This window comes from Drosophila sechellia, chromosome X (assembly GCF_004382195.2).
Source record: "Drosophila sechellia strain sech25 chromosome X, ASM438219v1, whole genome shotgun sequence".
NCBI lineage: Eukaryota > Metazoa > Arthropoda > Insecta > Diptera > Drosophilidae > Drosophila > Drosophila sechellia.
In genome coordinates, this window is record NC_045954.1 from 19,826,188 (window position 1) to 19,843,940 (window position 17,753).

A 17,753-nucleotide genomic window follows, 5' to 3' on the forward strand; every position below is an offset into this window, starting at 1 on the left:
TCGGGCACGGAACACCACGGAACACTGCTCTAACCTGGTAGATTGCGGCGGAGAGGCGATGGCGATGCCTTCTGGGGTGCACATATGTTCTGCACACACACACGGACTTCGGGTATATAAATATATATACACGAACGTGTACATACAAGTGTGTCTACTTATAGATTCGGGCAGAGACAGCGAATACGTCGAAAGAGGAGAGGGTGGAGGGGGAGGAGGAGGAGGAGGCAGTGGCGGTGGCGGTGGCAGCGGCAGAGGAGCAAGGCGGAGACAGCAGATCCATCCGATCAGAGCAAGCATGATTCCAACGATGCCCACGATCCGAAGAGGGAAGCAGTTACTCCGATTCCGATTCCGATTCCTACTCTACAGATCACGCACACTACCGTGCACCGTGTGCCTGTGTTCGGCTTTGGATTTGGATTCGGTTCTATTCGATTCGACTCGACTCGATACGATTCGGGTGCGGATGGGATGGTAGGAGATGGTATGGTATGGCATGGCATAGGACGGAGGTGAACCTATGTGGATCTATGAAGGGCCAAATGGGAAAAGTCGTAGCCTAAAAATAGATACGAGTATGTTGTGCAGTATGGCGGGCATGGGCACCCCAAGTGGAAGTGGATGTGGATGTGGTATGGATGCAAACGGTTGGCGTTGGCTTCTGTTTGTCGTCTCTTCGCAACAGCATCTTGAGCACTGGCCAAAACGCAACAGGATACTATTACAACCTATTTATTATTCGTTATCATCTGATATAAATTAGAATGTGGAATCTACATATGTTCGAAAATGAAACATACAATTCTTGTATGCAATTCTTCAATTATATATCATTATTAATTTATTCCACCGTCACTAACAAAGGCTCATCAATTAGGCATTCGTACTAGCAAAGTAATATCCAAGGACTGTAAGCAAGTTATTTAGTTTATAGTAATATATAAGCTTTGATTGCACAATAAATAGATTTTATATTTTATAGTTTTGCAATGGTTGGAAGCCAACAGACAGGTATATTGTAGCGACTTGCAGATACCCGTTACTCGTTAGTAAATTCTTCTCTCTTTTAACAAAAAGAGCGACATCTGCTGGTAAATTTCATTACATATCTAAAGTTGTCATTTATCTGCCTAACTCATCTTTAAAACATTACTTGAATCATTGATTTAAAAAGTTAGTAGGTGTTAATTAATTGCTTTATAGTTCTTATAGTTCTGTGTACTTTGTGCAAATGGACGGATGGGCATTTTTGTATACTTTTCAGCGAGTCAAGTCTAATATAATATAATATATAACATAATTCTAGATTAGTTGGTAGAGCTTTGTTTTCTGTACAATTCCTTTTAGTGGTGTTAATAATAGATATTTAATAATTTGGAATATAATTTAAATATTTGTTAATCACAAAACTAAGTTCGAGTCGCAGTAGAATGGAAAAGTGATGTTCGTCCACTGCTCGCCGTTCTAATCAAAAAGTAGTCCTATGGAAAAAGATGGTTGGTTGGCTCTGGTTTCGAGATCGGAACCGAGTCGACTCTACGGACCAACTGCTACGGACCAGCTACAGTGATAAGTCATTGGGTCGGAGATAACCCCGCTCCCGCCAAACGCTTTATATTGTTATTTCGAGCTGAGATTATCTAAGCTACGCCGCTGAGCAACTTGCTTTCGTGCTTTCGCGCCGGGGGGATTGGTGCGCCCGAAAACCATTTTGGGATCTTTCCCGCCGCTAGCTGCTGCTCCAGATCGGCCAGTGTCGTTAGCTTCAGATGGTAGATACAGGCTGTACTCTACCAGCAGCAGGAGCAGTGGCAGTAGACTCTCGATACGGAGCACAAAGAAAAGATTCCAACGGAAGGCGTTCGTCGTTCGTCTGCCAGGTCGAGTCGAGTCGAGTCGAGTCGAGTGGAAAAGAGAGTGGGCATCGAGAGATCGTAAAGCGAACCACATAGTTCGGATGCAGATACAGCCACAGATACGTACACTTATTTTGGATTACAAATAGAATACGATCGTTGCCAGAGCATGCGTTGCTACGACTGTATCTGTATCTGTATCCGAGTATCTGTGTTCTGTGTGTGTTCGCCGCCGTGTGGTATATGTGTACTAAAATTAAAAATAACGGTGGGGACGTGTTTAAAATCTGTACGGCCCCAGCAACGCCGCCCAGCCTCATTCAATCCGATTTCTTTTCCAATTTCCAACGAGAGTGAGGCGCTTTCCATGTCCACATGCCACGGAAAGAAATGATCGTCGATCGCCGATCGCCGATCGTCGATCTTCGATCAATCGATCGATCGATCGATCGTACTGGATCGTTTCGAATCGAGTCGTATCGTGTCGACACGTGAGTCAGGCAAATAGTAATCAATGAAAAGCGGCAAGCGAGCAGAGGTCTCAAAGGTGGGCGAGCAAAGCCCAAATCCAAATAACGACGCCCGATCGATCGCTATTCGAGTTTGTCCACAGACACTCGTCCGATCGACATTAGTGCATATATCTGCATGTGCTTAGCAGCACTCAATGCATATCAAAATATTTGCTCTTCGACTGGATAAAAGCGGTCGGGGCTTTAGCGCAAGCCAAGATCGAAGATTTCTGATTCGGCCGCTTGGGTCTTTTAATCTTTCAGATCGGTTGATGATGACCAGCAGGAAAAGGGGCTCGGCGTTTATGAAATATGCATTTACTATGCCAATGACTAGCCTACGGCCATTAAATAGACAAGTAGACAAGAAAATATATTACTCTATTATTACATTATAATTGTTGCATTATTGCAGTGCTATTGAATGAAATCTCTCAATAGCTGCCCATTTTGAAACATCTTCGTTTGACTAGCTCCCGTTTTCACTCAATTTGGCTGAGTTCAACAACCCATCCCGATCCAAAGACCCCGAAAGGAGCGCATGAGGAGCTCCCCTTACTTCCTATGGCCGATCGCATCGGTTCGGATGGATCGGCGGTAGTAGTAGTAGTAGACTGCTTCTGGTCGCTGGCCTACGGCTCTTAATACGCCGCTTTAAAAATAGCAACTATAAATCTTATGTACTCTCGTCGCTGGCCGTCATTGGCGAAAAACGCCAACGTTCGTTAAACGCTCCCCGCTGATCTCGAGATCTTGGGATCTTGGTGCCGCCGGTGCTGTGGCAGCGTGTAAAGTAAGAGCATCGCATCCGAGCCCATGTAAATCGGCCACATGCACTCACTCAGCCGAACATCTGTCAGTCCATGGCACACACTTAACAAAATCGACCTGCCACGTCCTCAATCGAACAGGATGTGAATAAACCATTTTGCTCTAGGTACTCGGAATGGTTTCGTATGTACCATAGTCATCATGTACCCATGATATCAGATCAGTTCTATAGGGAAACGGAATAAAGCGGGAAAAATTATTGGAAAGAAAATATGTACATATATGTTAGTAGCATTGGATATTTGCTGATTCTGACTGAGGAAAATCAAACCAAGAGCGCTTAGATGAATACTTATATTGATCCTAAAATATCAGAACAAATCCTAACACAGTGAATTTATGTATTTATGTATTTAGAAAACATTACTATGAAATATTTTGCATTTTAGCTAATTTATGGTTTTGACCATGGAATATTCGTTATGTGCCGTTACAAATTGAATGCCCCATTCCCTTTCCAACGTTCTGAATATTTTGACTTTGTTCCAAGTGTACACACATGTTCCCACATATGAAGTACATACATACATACATATGTACATATGTGTATGTTTAATGCAGGGCTGAAACTATCGAAACTAATGTTACTTAAGTTGCCATTGGGATTGGGGGAGGAAAATCTTACAGTCCACGCCGAAGATCACCGGACCCAAAAAAAGATACCGATTCGAATTCAGAAACAGATTCCGATTCAGATACAGATACAGATACAGGCATAGCGATACGGATGCACATACAGGCGTACAGATACAGATTATATTAGCTACAGCTACATTCACGATCGTGACGCCAGCGGAGGAAATTTTGAGCGTGGGCAAGGGGGAGGGTGGAGAGGAAAAGGGGCGACGGACGGACAGCAACTACAGAACGGAGCGTAAGCAATGTTAACGAGTAAAAATCAAGAAAATTTTAGTTCTAAAAATAACCCTTGTACTCATTTTTGTTTCAAAACGGAAAGCGGCAGCCAACAAACGACCAAAAACCAATAGCTATAAAGCGCAAAGATACGGAGATACTTGCAACGCTCCCAGATACAGATATTCACACACACACATACGTATATATATGTAGAAGACGGGCCATTAGATGAGTCTGCGGCGGTGGATTCTTATTCTTGGCATTGCCATTGGGGGTAGAACATACTGCTTTACATATGCCATGGGTGTTGTTCGTGGAATTCAAACTGTAACGTTTTCAAAATTATTCGAATTGCGATACATACAGAGCTCGAGAGGGGCAACTGTGAGATATTCTCATCACTCAAATAAGATTCTGTTGTGAAAACTGAACTTTAAACTGCAGTAACAGCCTCATAAGCATTTTAAAAGCCAACTTGCATCGACCTACATAAAAACAAATATAGTTTTGATAATATAATTTCACTGTATATATTTATGATTTTAATAGTTGGATAATAAACATGCCAATGCATGTGTTAAATATAATTTTGCCTTCTACAGGTACATAATATCTACATATAACGCTCTTGTTGCCCAGAGAAAATAGCACAATTTAGAATATAGATTCTTAAAAAAGATATGTAGATTCAGTTTTTGTTGTAACATGAATACGAAGCATGTACTACCATTGAAACTAACGTTGCTTTGTGCTTACAGAGCGTCTTAATCTTATGGGTTTATCTATGGGCGAGTTGCAATCCTTAGACAGGTGCGCCATCTGGCGGCACAAGTGCGCGATTATCCCGTTTGAAGTGCGAGCTTTGAGCAGCTTTGAGTGCGATGCCAGATAAGCGCCACTGGAAACTGGTGAATGGCAAGTTTGGGCGGGCGTTCGGGTGTGTGGGCAGACAGGTAACAGTAAATAGCAAACAGCAGTTAACAGGTGCGCACACATATGCTGCTCGGTGCCGTTACACAATACACAGTTCCGATGAAAGCGGCGCCTCTGGGGAGTGTGTGTATTTGCATATCCTTGAGCGACTCTCTCGCACACAGTGTGCGAGTGTGTTTATGTGCGTGGGAAGGGGGTGCGTCTGCGCTCTCGCCGCTTGCACTTTCCGTTGCCTACTTTTGTGCGTGCAAGAGAGCGACCCAGAGCGGAAGCGTGTGTGTGTGTGTGTGTGTGTGCGGGAGAGCGGGAGAGCAGAGTTGAAATCGAAAGTCGAGTAACTTGTAGCTTTGGCAGGACAACTCTGTTATAGATACAGGGAACTTCCTGCTCAGCGGCGTTGCCAGATCGCGGCAACCATTCACCGTTAGCCTTTCAGCGTTCACCGTTCACCGTTAAGCGTTCGCCATTCGCCGCATCGCAACACGCACGCAAGTAATGCTGTAAGGACGAAAGCTCTGCAGCAGGAGCGGGCCAGAAGGCGAACTCGCTGCTTCGTTCCGCACAAAAAAGTGATACACACGGAAAAATCGCTGGCATTCATTCACCGAATACCGAGGCGAGAAGCGCGACCGCCTGCGAGAAACGTGGCCAGAAAAGAGAGAAAGGACGAAGGGCACAGGGCGCATAGCTGACCAGGACGAGAAACAATAATAACGTTAATAAAAATAAAAATAAAAGTAGCCATCTATGTTAACTGCAAGTCGCCGAGACATTTGACTTTTTGTTTTTGTGCGAGCGTGTGTCCGTGTGTCTGTGTGCGTGCGAAACGGCGAAAGGATATAGGATACACGTATATACACGCGAGTGTGCGTGTGTGTGTGTGCTGGGGCCACGTGAAGGCGAAGGCGCGCAACAACAGGAGCGGTTGGGATACAGATAGAGATAGAGAAAGTGACAGTGGCAGTGCTGGCGAAAAACCGAAAGTGAAAGCAGCAGTAGCAGCAGCAGCAGCAGCAGGAGCAGGAACAGCAAGGATTCGTAGCGTAGCATTCAACGGGCGCGTATCCTTCAGCCGTAAACTGTTGAATATAGAATGACGCTGCTGACAAAAATCAATGCGAAGCCCAAGGAAGCAACAGAAGCAGCAGCAGCAGCAGTAACGCTAACAACAGCCAGGATCCCCAGTCTGCGCCGCTCCTCCTGGATAAGGATAACGCTATAAGGCTAAGCATAAGCACAACTCGAGCGAGAGAGAGCAAGAGCAGAGCAGCAGAGCAGAGAAGCGGAGAAGTGGAGAGGCGGAAGTGCCCCTTCAAGTGCAACAATCGCCGAATTCTCGGCAACTCACCAAGCTACAAACCATCCCCCCACGCCCGCTGTTATCCTTTTGATTCGTAACTGTTGAGGGCCGAGATACAAAAGCGCAATGAAGCCGTCGGATTTGTTGTTGGTGCTGGAGAAGGTAAGCGATGAAAACCCAATCAAATAGCAAAAAGGCCAAAGGAGACCCAAAATACAAACAAACTTCGACCTCCTGCCCCCTCCACAAAAAAAGAAGTAACAAAACAGAAGAAAAACACACAACTGAAAAGTGTATTTTTATTTCTCCACTGAATCTGACACAGAGTTTTGGTCACTGCTAAAATTGGAGCCCCCTCATCCACCATCCATCCACTCACACACACACACACACGCAAGCACCAAACACTGTGTGCTTGTGCTAATGGGGCTCCGTTGTAATGGTATGCTCCAAAAAGGTCATTATGATGCCGAACGCCGACGCACACACACACACATACTCACACGCACACGCATAGGGTGAAAGCGAAAGCGTGTGTATGTGCGTGTGTGTGTGTGTGTGTGTGTGGTACCGTGGACTTATGCAAATCCATTTGACAACGAAGAAGCTCGCCACACACACACACACACAGGCAAACAGGCGAGCAAGTAATCGACGAACGAGCATAGACGTGGCAACAACTACTCTTACACCGAGCTTCAATGCCAAAGCATAAAAAAAAACAACATACACCCACACACAGACACACACAACACAAACAGCAGGGGAAGGGGGTTGGCTGAAGGGGGGCGAAATTTTTGGCTCAGCGTTATCTTTATTGCCACTTCTGTTGCGCTGGCCCTTTACAGCCGCGTCTGTAATTGGAGCCCAACTCCTCTAGGCCAAATCCCCCAGCTGCAGAGCGCTGGGTCACAGTCACAGTCACCCCAGACCGCACCGCATTCCACCCGAGTGGAGGATACTCAATCCCAATCCGGGATCCCGCCCACACTCCACACACAAGCCTGTGTTTTGGCCAGAGCCGGAGCTTTATTATGACCATATCGCTCATACGCCGCGTGTGACTGCCTGCATGGCGGGCTTAGCCGTCCGAAAAGTATGCTATATATATATATATATATATATATATATACAGCGAGGAATAATGGCAGTGTGGCATGGGCAAATCTGTTGCAACACTTGATTAACTTTCATTCAAAAGAATATGATTTCGGTTATTATCTGAGGAATTTTTAAAGTGACCAAAGTAGTATATATGCAACATATTTAATTTGGCGTTATTTGGTTATTATCTTTATCATTGCGTCAACTTCTTTGACCCAGCCCTTCATTTGTAGGACCTATAGTGTATATTTGTGATGTTTTCATATTATAAATCTTATATGATAGCATATTATTAGATATAAGATACCAACTTTTGAACAAAAAGTTTATTTTTTTTTTAGTTCGAAATTGAAAGATTGGTTTCTTCTATTTCTTCTTCCTCTCCTTCTTCTATTATTAATTCCACATCAGATTTGCTTTAGTAGTATGAGAAATATTTGTGTCCAAGAACAGAGGGTTCTCACAGGGTACAAATGATCTATCTATTTGCGGATGGCCTCTTCAGTCGACAAAGCCATTTGGAAAACAGGGCACGCAGGACTCCCCCGCGAGATTAACGTCCCCCCGAAGGAACAGGCCCCATCCTGGTGGGGTGACCTTCTCTGCTGCTGTCATTGCAGTTGCTCATCCACTCGCCCCTGGCACTTGCACGCCATTAATATCGCCGAATTGTTGGAAACGCAGCGGAAAGAGGTCCTGGAAGAATGGTATCCTTGGGCAGTGGTATCCCAGCAGACAACTGATGCCTTTTTGGCTTATTCAGCGTGATTTGGTGTTGAATGAAATAACCAAGTCGGTTTGTTCTTGATCTTTTTTAATTCTGTACAGACGTAATAACGGAGCATACTTTTAGACAGCTTCTTTAAAAAGGGATTTGCATTTTCGAGCAATTGGTGCGTGTTGTTCGATGCGATGGGAGAATTTGAAAACAGTGCAGTGCAAAACTAAAACGCCATCGGCAAGGTTATAAGTATTTGGGGTAGCATGATACTCTTCATTGAAATACAAAGGGCTGAGCATGGGTGGTTGTCCTTCGACCACACCACACCGCGCACATGTGGATGTGGATATGTGGGATGTGGGATGTGGGTGGAGCGGGCAATGGAGGCCACTGCCTGGATGGCTACCCAGTGCGGAAACGAGCCAAGGCGCCCACGCACCCACTTTGAATGCCAAAGGAAATGGTCATGGAGATGGAGCTGGTGGTGGAGGTGGAGATGGAGATGGAAATGGAGGCACTCGTGGAGGAGACACATCTGCGGTCGACCGCCTGCCCGCTGAAATGCCATTTAGCTGGGAAACTGGGGAGCAAATAATGTCGGCCATTGCAGCTGACATCAAAGGCTCTTCCTGAAATGTATGCAACGAGGTCCTCTTTACGAGCCATTTCCTCAAAAGGGGAGCAAAAAACATGAATCAGTGGTGGTGGGAAGCGTGGCGAAGCAGTTCCTCCTTCAGGCAATCCAAATAATTGCTCGATTCTCACTTCAATTCATGGCGGTTTTAATTAAACTGTCTTTACGTTTTTTTACGCGTGTTTATGCGAGTAATAAAAACAATCATTTTAAACTCGGGCAATCGACGCAGATTAAAATATGATTGCGTTTCTATGTTTATCTATACATACATTTAAATGGCCATAAACAATATTTGTGTCGATTCAAATAAATCAAGTTACAGCTGAAAGCACTCGCAACTGATTTTAAATTTATTTTATGTTTGTGCAAATAACAACTCAGCACATTGGCGTAATATCATTCAATGGGTTTGGATTGGATACTTTTTCGTTCATTTAATTACCATTTTCCAAGTAATTTGCGTTTTTAACATCCCTGAGCTTGCTTTCGCAACTCGAAGTTTAAATACCCTTGCGCACATATATATAATAATATATATTTATTAGTATTATAAATTATTCGAAAAGGGAAAGGGTTTTTCACGCAGTTTTTTTTTATTTTTTATTTTATATTTATTAAGTGAGGAATCCGCACATCATAATATTGTATCTTAACATCACAGGGTGGAGAAATATTCTTAGGAATTACCAAACACTATATCAAAAGAAGTGAAGTGGGGAGTAAATCACAGTCAGTCACAGTGTTGCAAAATTGTGTCTGCGGTCGGAAGATATGTTCCGGAGAAAATATGTTCGGAATATGAGTTCTTTTTCGAGTGTGCAAGTAGTGGTCACAGGACTTGTTGCAAATATCGATTGCCAGGACCTTGCCGCTAGCACATCCTGCCATTCATATTCCGCTGCTCATAGCTGACATCAGTTATCAGTGGAGAGCACTCGCTTTCCGTGTGGGTGGTTGGATGACTGGGAGACTGAATAACTGGGTGACTGGGCGACTGGATGGCAGGGGAGGCTGTGGTCCTCGATGGCACTCATCTTTCAAAAGCAGCTGCTCGAACGTTGGTCCTCGAATTAATTGTGCTGCTCTGCTCCGATTGCAGGTCAAGTTCAGGGTGCCCCTGCCGCCAGGAGTCAGCTCGACGACGCTCCTGCCCAAGCTCATTCGCACCAAGGACGTGAAGCAGCTGCAGGACGGCAACGCACAGCCACAGAAGCCCAAGCTAACGGTGAGTCAGTGGAGGGATACGCCCTTCGAGCACCAAATAACCCCAATGCCCATGTACATGTACAGAAATGTCTCAACACGCTGGATCTGACCTCGCTGGGCATCGGATCCTGCTGCGGCACGGGCATGTACCTGGTGGCCGGCATGGTGGCCCAGAAGATAGCCGGACCCGGAGTGATTATTAGTTTTATTATAGCCGCCATAGCGAGTATTTTCTCAGGTAAGTGGCTTGGACTAATTTCGCAAAGGTGATAACTGTGTGCTTTCAAGTGCGCTTTACAACACTAAACCATTCAAAATGCAGTGTTGCATACTAGTTGTCACTTATCATATGTTTTACTTACTTATGCTGTGGCAGCACTAGGATCCTCTTCATCCACATCTTTGTGATCCTATATATCTATATCATTTCATTGATCCACAGGCGCCTGCTATGCAGAGTTTGGCGTTCGTGTGCCACACACATCCGGCTCGGCCTATATGTATTCATATGTGGCGGTTGGAGAATTCGTAGCTTTTATAATTGGTTGGAATATGATATTGGAATATCTAATAGGTGAGTGCATCCTCCGGAATGTCGCAATGTTCATGCTAACGCTTTGCTTTGAATTCCGGACTTCGACAGGAACAAGTGCCTGTGCCTGTGCGTTAAGTTCTAGTTTCGATTCCCTGACCGGCAATGCCATTGCGCGAACGATAAGCGAGTCCATCGGCACGATATTCGGTGAGTATTGGGTGCTCCATGGACCTGGCTCTTTGGTCCCGCTAATCATGATTGAATCTTCTACACTCGCAGGCAAACCACCGGACTTTATTGCCTTCGGCATCACGCTGCTCATGACCTGCGTCCTGGCGATGGGTGCCAGCAAGTCGGTCATCTTCAACCACTCACTCAACGCCGTCAACCTGGCCACGTGGGTCTTCGTAATGGCCGCCGGGCTGTTCTATGTGGACACGAAGACGTGGTCCGAGCACCAGGGATTCCTGCCATACGGCTGGAGTGGTGTAAGTATCCATTCTACCTTGCAACTTATGTCTTACTTAAGGGCAAATGGGTATAGATCACCACTTGTAGTCATAGATATCAGATACTCATATAACACTCCACGATGCATGGACTTACAGGTGTTTTCCGGTGCTGCAACCTGCTTCTACGCCTTTATCGGTTTCGACATCATCGCGACAACCGGCGAGGAGGCACACAATCCGCAGAAGAGTATACCGAAGGCGATCGTTGGTTCCCTGGTCGTCGTGCTAATCGCCTATGTTAGCGTTAGTCTAGTCCTAACTTTAGTGGGTGAGTATCTTGGTGATAGGTGAATGTAACCCACAATCCAATGGTAATCCTAAGCTTAAGGCCCAATTACTATACCATGATGACAGATCGATCTAATCGATGATATATATATCATATTGAGGAAATTGGGAGTAAGAAGATGCATTGGTGCACTTTTAAGATATCTATTATCCTGCGGCTTGAAATTCGAACTACGCTGATGTAACGCTTTCCGTGTTCCAGTTCCCTACGACCACATCAACACGGGAGCGGCGCTGGTCCAGATGTGGTCGTACGTGAGTGCCCCGAAGTGCCGGGCGGTGGTGGCCATCGGAGCTACCGCAGGTCTTTCGGTGGCCATGTTTGGCTCCATGTTCCCCATGCCACGTGTCATCTATGCGATGGCCCAGGACGGCTTGATATTCAGGTGAGTGCTTCATAGCCATTTTTGAAATGGAGCTTGAAATGGGATTTCTATTTCGTGCAGACAACTGTCGCAGCTGTGGCACCGCACCAATGTGCCCGGACTGGCGACCATTGGCAGCGGACTGGCCGCCGCCCTGGTGGCGCTCACCGTGCGCCTGGAGATCCTCGTCGAGATGATGTCAATTGGAACGCTGCTGGCCTACACGCTGGTGTCCACTTGCGTCCTGGTGCTGCGCTATCAGCCGCACAGCACTTCGCTGGTGGAGCTGCTCCCAGCCCAGCTGCGCACCCCGGTGGCGCCCGGGACGGCCAGCGATTCCCGATCCCACGTCACGCCCGCCGAGGTGCTGGAGGTGCCTGGCAAGCTGACCATCAAGCGTGTCACGCGCGGCATGTCCGACTCGGACGACTCCTTCATCGACGACAGCCCGGAGGGATTCCTGGGCGGTCGCGACGACCAGTTCCTCGTGTCCGATCGCTCCGAGAACAAGTTCTACGGCAGTGTACATGGCGCACCAACCGGGCCCACTGGCCAGGCCACCGCCTTCGATGCCATGGGCCTGAACTTCGTCACCCGGAAGATCCACGACTATGCGTACCTGTGCCCAGGCTTCTTTCCCTGGATCAATCCCGGCCAGGCCACCGCCGAGAGTGGTATGTTGACCTAGAAGAATATGATTCCCTAGTAGTTTTTGGTCAATTATGGTGCTCCTGGTTGATCCAAAACTATACACACATCCGTTCTTGGTTCCTGCTGAATATCCATACACAAACTAGAAAAACTGCGATTGAAATTGACTCTTTGCTTTTGCTTTTCCAATCCAATACGCACCACCGTATCCACCGTATCCACCGTATCCACCGATCCATCGAAATCGATCCACCAGGCATGTACGTCACCAAGCTAGTGGGCATCATGTTCGGTCTCATATTCTTCCTGGACCTGTTCGCGGCCATTGGCTGGTCCGGTGGCCTCGCCGCCTTCATTTATTTCATTTTGTTTATCGGCATATTTGTGATATTATTGATTATATCGAGGCAGCCGCAGAATAGGTAATTCAATCCACCTGCTCCGCCAGCAGCTCCAGCATCCCCGACTAACCCGTCTCCTCCTGCTCCATTCTCGCCCAGATATGCGCTGGCCTTCCTCACGCCCGGACTCCCGTTCATTCCGACCATCGCCATCACCGTGAACATCTACCTGATATTCAAGCTGAGCATCCTCACGCTGGTCCGCTTCACCGTGTGGATGTCGCTGGGATTCATCATGTACTTCTACTACGGCATCACGCACAGCAGCCTCGAGCAGGCCAGCGACGACCTGGAGTTGCATGTCGACTACGTGAGTGCTCTGCCGATTGGTTTGGCATTGGTTTACTTTTCCGTCCCACCCTACTTAAGCCCCTTTCTATCTCCTTTCCAGAGCAAAAACGTCGAGGAGAAGGCCGTGTGGGATCAGCAATCGTACAACCAGACCCACGAACCCGTCTGGGCCAGCAAGGAGGTGAAGCAGCCGTCGAGTGAGTCTCATTTGTTTGTCCCCCTTGATAGCAAGATCCTTGATCCTTTAGTAAGACATTATAGAAAATGTGACCTATGAATACATATCCTGCGAATGCGTTCTGCATCCACAACCATTTCGAACTAGTAAATACATACATGTAAATACAAATCCCCTTGAGCAACATGGCGGATGAGTGATTTTCATAAAAAGTAAACAGAACTTAATATGAAAACGAATCAAGAAATCACGATTTCATGATACTTGGTAGGAAGTCTATCCTCAAAGCCCATCTATAAGAAGTGATAATCGTATTACTTGCTAATATAACCATAATTTGTCCAGCAGAGCAGCGCTATAACTACGGAAAGACCACGTCGTCCTCGTCGTCGGCCCAGGGCAGTGCGCCGGAGAAGCCAGCTGGCAGGAGCACTGCGGGCTCAAACCGACCTGTTCCACCACCTCCGATCGCCGGCCAGGCGAAGGGATCGGGATCGGGCAGCGGTCCTCCGATGGAACGCCAGTACACTGGCCAGTTCAGCATGTTCGTGGACGAGGGCCAGTTCCCCACGTGGGATGACTAAGCACAGAGACCCAGTTGCAGTCCCTGTCCCTGTCCCTGTCCCAGTTACCATTTCAATTCCAGTTCCAGTTCCCCAAGCCCGATTCCCGCTAATACCCGAGTGATGCTTCATCAACGTAAGACAACCCACTCACATCGGCTACGATCTCAAAGGCAGTCAGTTCGCTGGATCCGGATGCAGCTCACTCACTTGTAAATACGATTAGAGATGTTAAGTTTAACCATATGGATGGCGAGGTGTGTTGTTGGCGGTTTGCAGATGCATACCGTATACGACGGTATACCGCCTGGACGGTGGAGTCATTGTTCACAGCACCCCGCTGGACCAACAGCGAGGTCACCGTTATACACATATACCATATACAATACATAATATACACTCATATATATATTGATATATATATATATTGATTATACAAGCAAATATATATTTACATATATAGCGATGGGTTATTAGTTCAGCAAGAGTTAAAGTGCAAAGTTGCCGAATTCAAATTACCCAAACCTTGATACCAAACCGACCGATTAGCGATAGACGATAAGCAAAGCCACGGACAACCGATTAAACGTAACAAATAACAGATAATAGATAACTGATAAATGATAACCAACAACCGTTAACCGATAACCAATGAACGATTGTGCTCAACTCCGATTGGCTGGCGTTTTGGGTGACGTTGGTCAATCGGTTTTCAGCACAGGCATCAGGAAGGCAGACACAATACTACTCGGGCGTGTGTCTGATCCAGTTCAGATATGTACCACACAACCGGGAGTGAGGTGGTCGGGTCGTCGGGGTGCTACCATGCACAACTGTACATTTTAGGCACCATCACCCCCACACTCGCAACCGCACTCACTCACCGACACGCTCCAATGCCAGAGACAAACTTGAAATCCTGGGCTTGTGGATGGATACCCCTAGCAGGTCAGAGGTCACCGTTCGTAACCCCAAATGATATTGGCCCTCTGGCCCAAGACGATCCTTGCACAATGTCGGGATTTGCTCAGCCACTCAGACAGACAGACAGGCAGACATATAGACGATATAACGAGACACGGGACGCTCTTGAACACTAACCTTATGCACCTATGATTCGATATTGTTGTTTACATATTTATGCTATGCATTTTATACGGCGCCTGGACGCGAGAATTTACGGTACAGTACGCTCTGCCTACGGCCGTCCCGTCTTACACACTCTTTCGAAATGTTATTTGTTTTTTTATTCTAGAGCTCGCGCTAAACTAAAACTCATTTTTAAGCGGCATTTCGCATTCGTTATAATACAATTTATTTTACTAATGGGATACGAAGCAAAAATTATACAAATATGCATATATATTTATAAAAATTACCATATAGACGAATACCAAAGAATACCAAATATTTATTGAACTATTCAAACTTAAACCAAGGATAAAACCAAAGCAAGCATAACTACAAATATGTATAAACACAATGATACTTAAACCAAAAGCAAATATGATAATGAAAACATTTATGTACAAGTACAAGCATACTTTTTTCCACTTTATATACTATGTACAAGCAAACCATGCATAACTATTTTTAGCTAAATTACAAGTACATATATGGCAAGTTAAAGCAAAATCAACCTTTTTAATAATAATAATACTTATGATCATTTATTCCTTTTGTACTTCACGACTTTGTACAGGAAAGAATCCGAATAGCGAATATCAAAGATTGCAACAAGAACTCAATAACCTAGGGCTAGCCCTCGATCTTTCGATCTAGCCCCGCAACAGAGAAGAACACTATTTATATACAAAACAAACGTACCGTATAAGACATTCGATACTTGATTTCGACCTATGTATGTATGTAATTCGTTTGAGTCCATTAATTTGCGTTGAATCTGTTAAATTTCGAGTGCCAAATCAATGCACCATGCACTTCTTGAACCAGTAGACCGAAACCAAACGAGTTCCATGTTCCACTCACTCAATATTAGGGTTTTCGAAGAGGAGCTTTCCGGACCAACTACTTAAGATATAGTGCCACCCAACGGTCCTGCACCACGTAATATGTATCTATGCCTTTGTTCACCAGGACTCCCTCTACTCGCTTCAAAACATCAGAACCGAACACGATTTGTACATACACAACTTATACGTACATACTACCAAAGGTGTATATTTTTATGAACAAGACACTAGAAAATGCAACTAAGGGAAACGAAACTCAGATACAAATGTAACAACTAAAGAATAACATATCCTACCACACAGCTTAAAGTTGAGATACAAAACATAACGGAGCTCAGCGAGCCCGCATTCATCCGATAGTGTCGATACCCGATCACCGATCGCCGATCACCGATCGCCGATAACCAATTGCGAAAGTCCCGTTCCAAGTTTTGCTTTCGTTACCAAGTTGGGTCAAACTTTGTTCATTTTCATACATAATCTCTTATGCGGACTACAGTGCTCATCGGCGAAAAGGGCTCCCAACTATCCGCTGAGTGTGCGCTCCGAAGAGTTACAATCTGTACTATCCGTACATGTCGGTCACCCACATAAATAAGAAATACCAATAACAAATGACAAATGTTACAGTACAGGCAATCCAGTAACTGCGGGCTGAAGCTGCTCGCTCTTCCACCTTTCGTTTCTTTCGATACCACCAAATTAAGATAAATGTTATGGGAATATGATAGTTTTAATAGATTTTCTACAGTTCCAATTTAAAGCGAATAACAACCAAGTCAACATAACGTGCAATATGTATATCGATAAGTGTAAAGGGAAAACCAGAAGCTTCCGTTAACAAAAGTATGCATTTTACTACCACATATTGTTTCCGTACTTTTTTAATCCCTCGAAAGGAGGATAAAACCCACTCCAAGGTCTATGCTCACTCAGAATCAGAAAAACTGGATAGGCAGGGGACGAACAAACCTAATCGCACCCACAAACACGCATAGACACGCACACAACAAGAGGAACCGGACAACAATAAGAACAGCAATAAAAAGACCGTAATCGATGAGAATTGTACTTGCGAGGACGAAGAAGACCGTTTACTTAGGAGCCAAGCCTGATTATGAAAAAAAAAAAAAACGAAATCGGGAAAATCCGCATTTCATTGTTTTATTGATTCGAAATGGCTTTGGACGATTTTTTTCTTATTGATTGATTTTCCAGCTGAATATACCGGACCTAAGTTTCTGTTTATTTCATAAGACTGAATTACTGGAATATGATTTATTTAAACGTGTATATAATTAAGGTGTAATAGCGAACTTTACAACTTTTACTAATGAAACATCAAAATTTTTAAAGTTATTCCGAACTTATTTATTAAAAAAAAAAAACAAAAAAAATAGATGAAAGTGAGGAGAAGAAAAGGGGATAAAAGTGATGAGAAAGTCGTGAGCGAATGAAGTTAATATGCAACTATTAATATACAACATATATGGGAAAATCCCCATATGAAAATGATGATATATATATATATGTATATATATATATTTCAATGGATCGATAAAAAGCAAATGAAATGAAAATGATGTTAAAATATAAGAAAACAAAAAATTTTTTAATTCAATACTACTCTTGGTTTGTTTTATGTGTTAATAACTTATTAAATGATATTTCTTGAGAATATTAAAAAATAAAATTGTTAGGATATTCAATTATGTCTATTTCAATGGGGAATCATGGAGAAATGCGACACTTTGAGAAGTCTCGCTTTTTGATGATGATGATGAGGCATCGCAAAACTAAAAAAAAAGATCTTTTAAAACAATCGTACATAATGTACTTTCCTTTTAGACTTAAAGGAACCCATTTTATTGAAATAAATATTCTAATTCATGTTACTGCCGTCTTGCGTTCATTCTTCCTTTAATATGGGAAAAAAACATTGATCAATTGATCAATCACATAAATGTTTTTTAAATATAAGTGAAAATTAAATGTTTGATAACGTTATTATAAATAAATAAGATAGCCTGTTGCT

At 44.5% G+C, this 17,753-nt stretch overlaps 1 protein-coding gene across 2 annotated transcripts; it reads left to right on the forward strand.

Moving 5' to 3' along the window:
• Positions 1–5,303: 5,303 nt before the first annotated feature.
• LOC6615050 (high affinity cationic amino acid transporter 1) lies at positions 5,304–17,427 on the forward strand. Of its 2 annotated transcripts, XM_032724563.1 has the most exons (13): positions 5,304–6,455; positions 9,855–9,980; positions 10,046–10,199; positions 10,404–10,535; positions 10,605–10,703; positions 10,776–10,984; positions 11,105–11,276; positions 11,499–11,682; positions 11,743–12,335; positions 12,569–12,734; positions 12,813–13,023; positions 13,105–13,201; positions 13,531–13,766. In XM_032724563.1, exons 1-13 carry the CDS (start codon positions 6,420–6,422, stop codon positions 13,764–13,766), a joined length of 2,415 nt encoding a protein of 804 aa, XP_032580454.1. In that variant the 5' UTR covers positions 5,304–6,419. The 2 variants fall into 2 exon arrangements, with proteins under 2 accessions (XP_032580454.1, XP_032580453.1); XM_032724562.1 differs by lacking the exon at positions 5,304–6,455 and having other exon boundaries at positions 8,619–9,980; positions 13,531–17,427.
• The last annotated feature ends 326 nt before the right edge of the window (positions 17,428–17,753 follow it).

Bases quoted from the DNA above. Each gene is read 5' to 3' on its own strand.
- LOC6615050 (XM_032724562.1), top strand. From the start codon at position 9,714: ATGACTGGGAGACTGAATAACTGGGTGACTGGGCGACTGGATGGCAGG. The intron at 9,981-10,045 runs GTGAGTCAGTGG...GTACATGTACAG, and splicing joins CACAGAAGCCCAAGCTAACG to AAATGTCTCAACACGCTGGA. The intron at 12,336-12,568 runs GTATGTTGACCT...TCGATCCACCAG, and splicing joins CCAGGCCACCGCCGAGAGTG to GCATGTACGTCACCAAGCTA.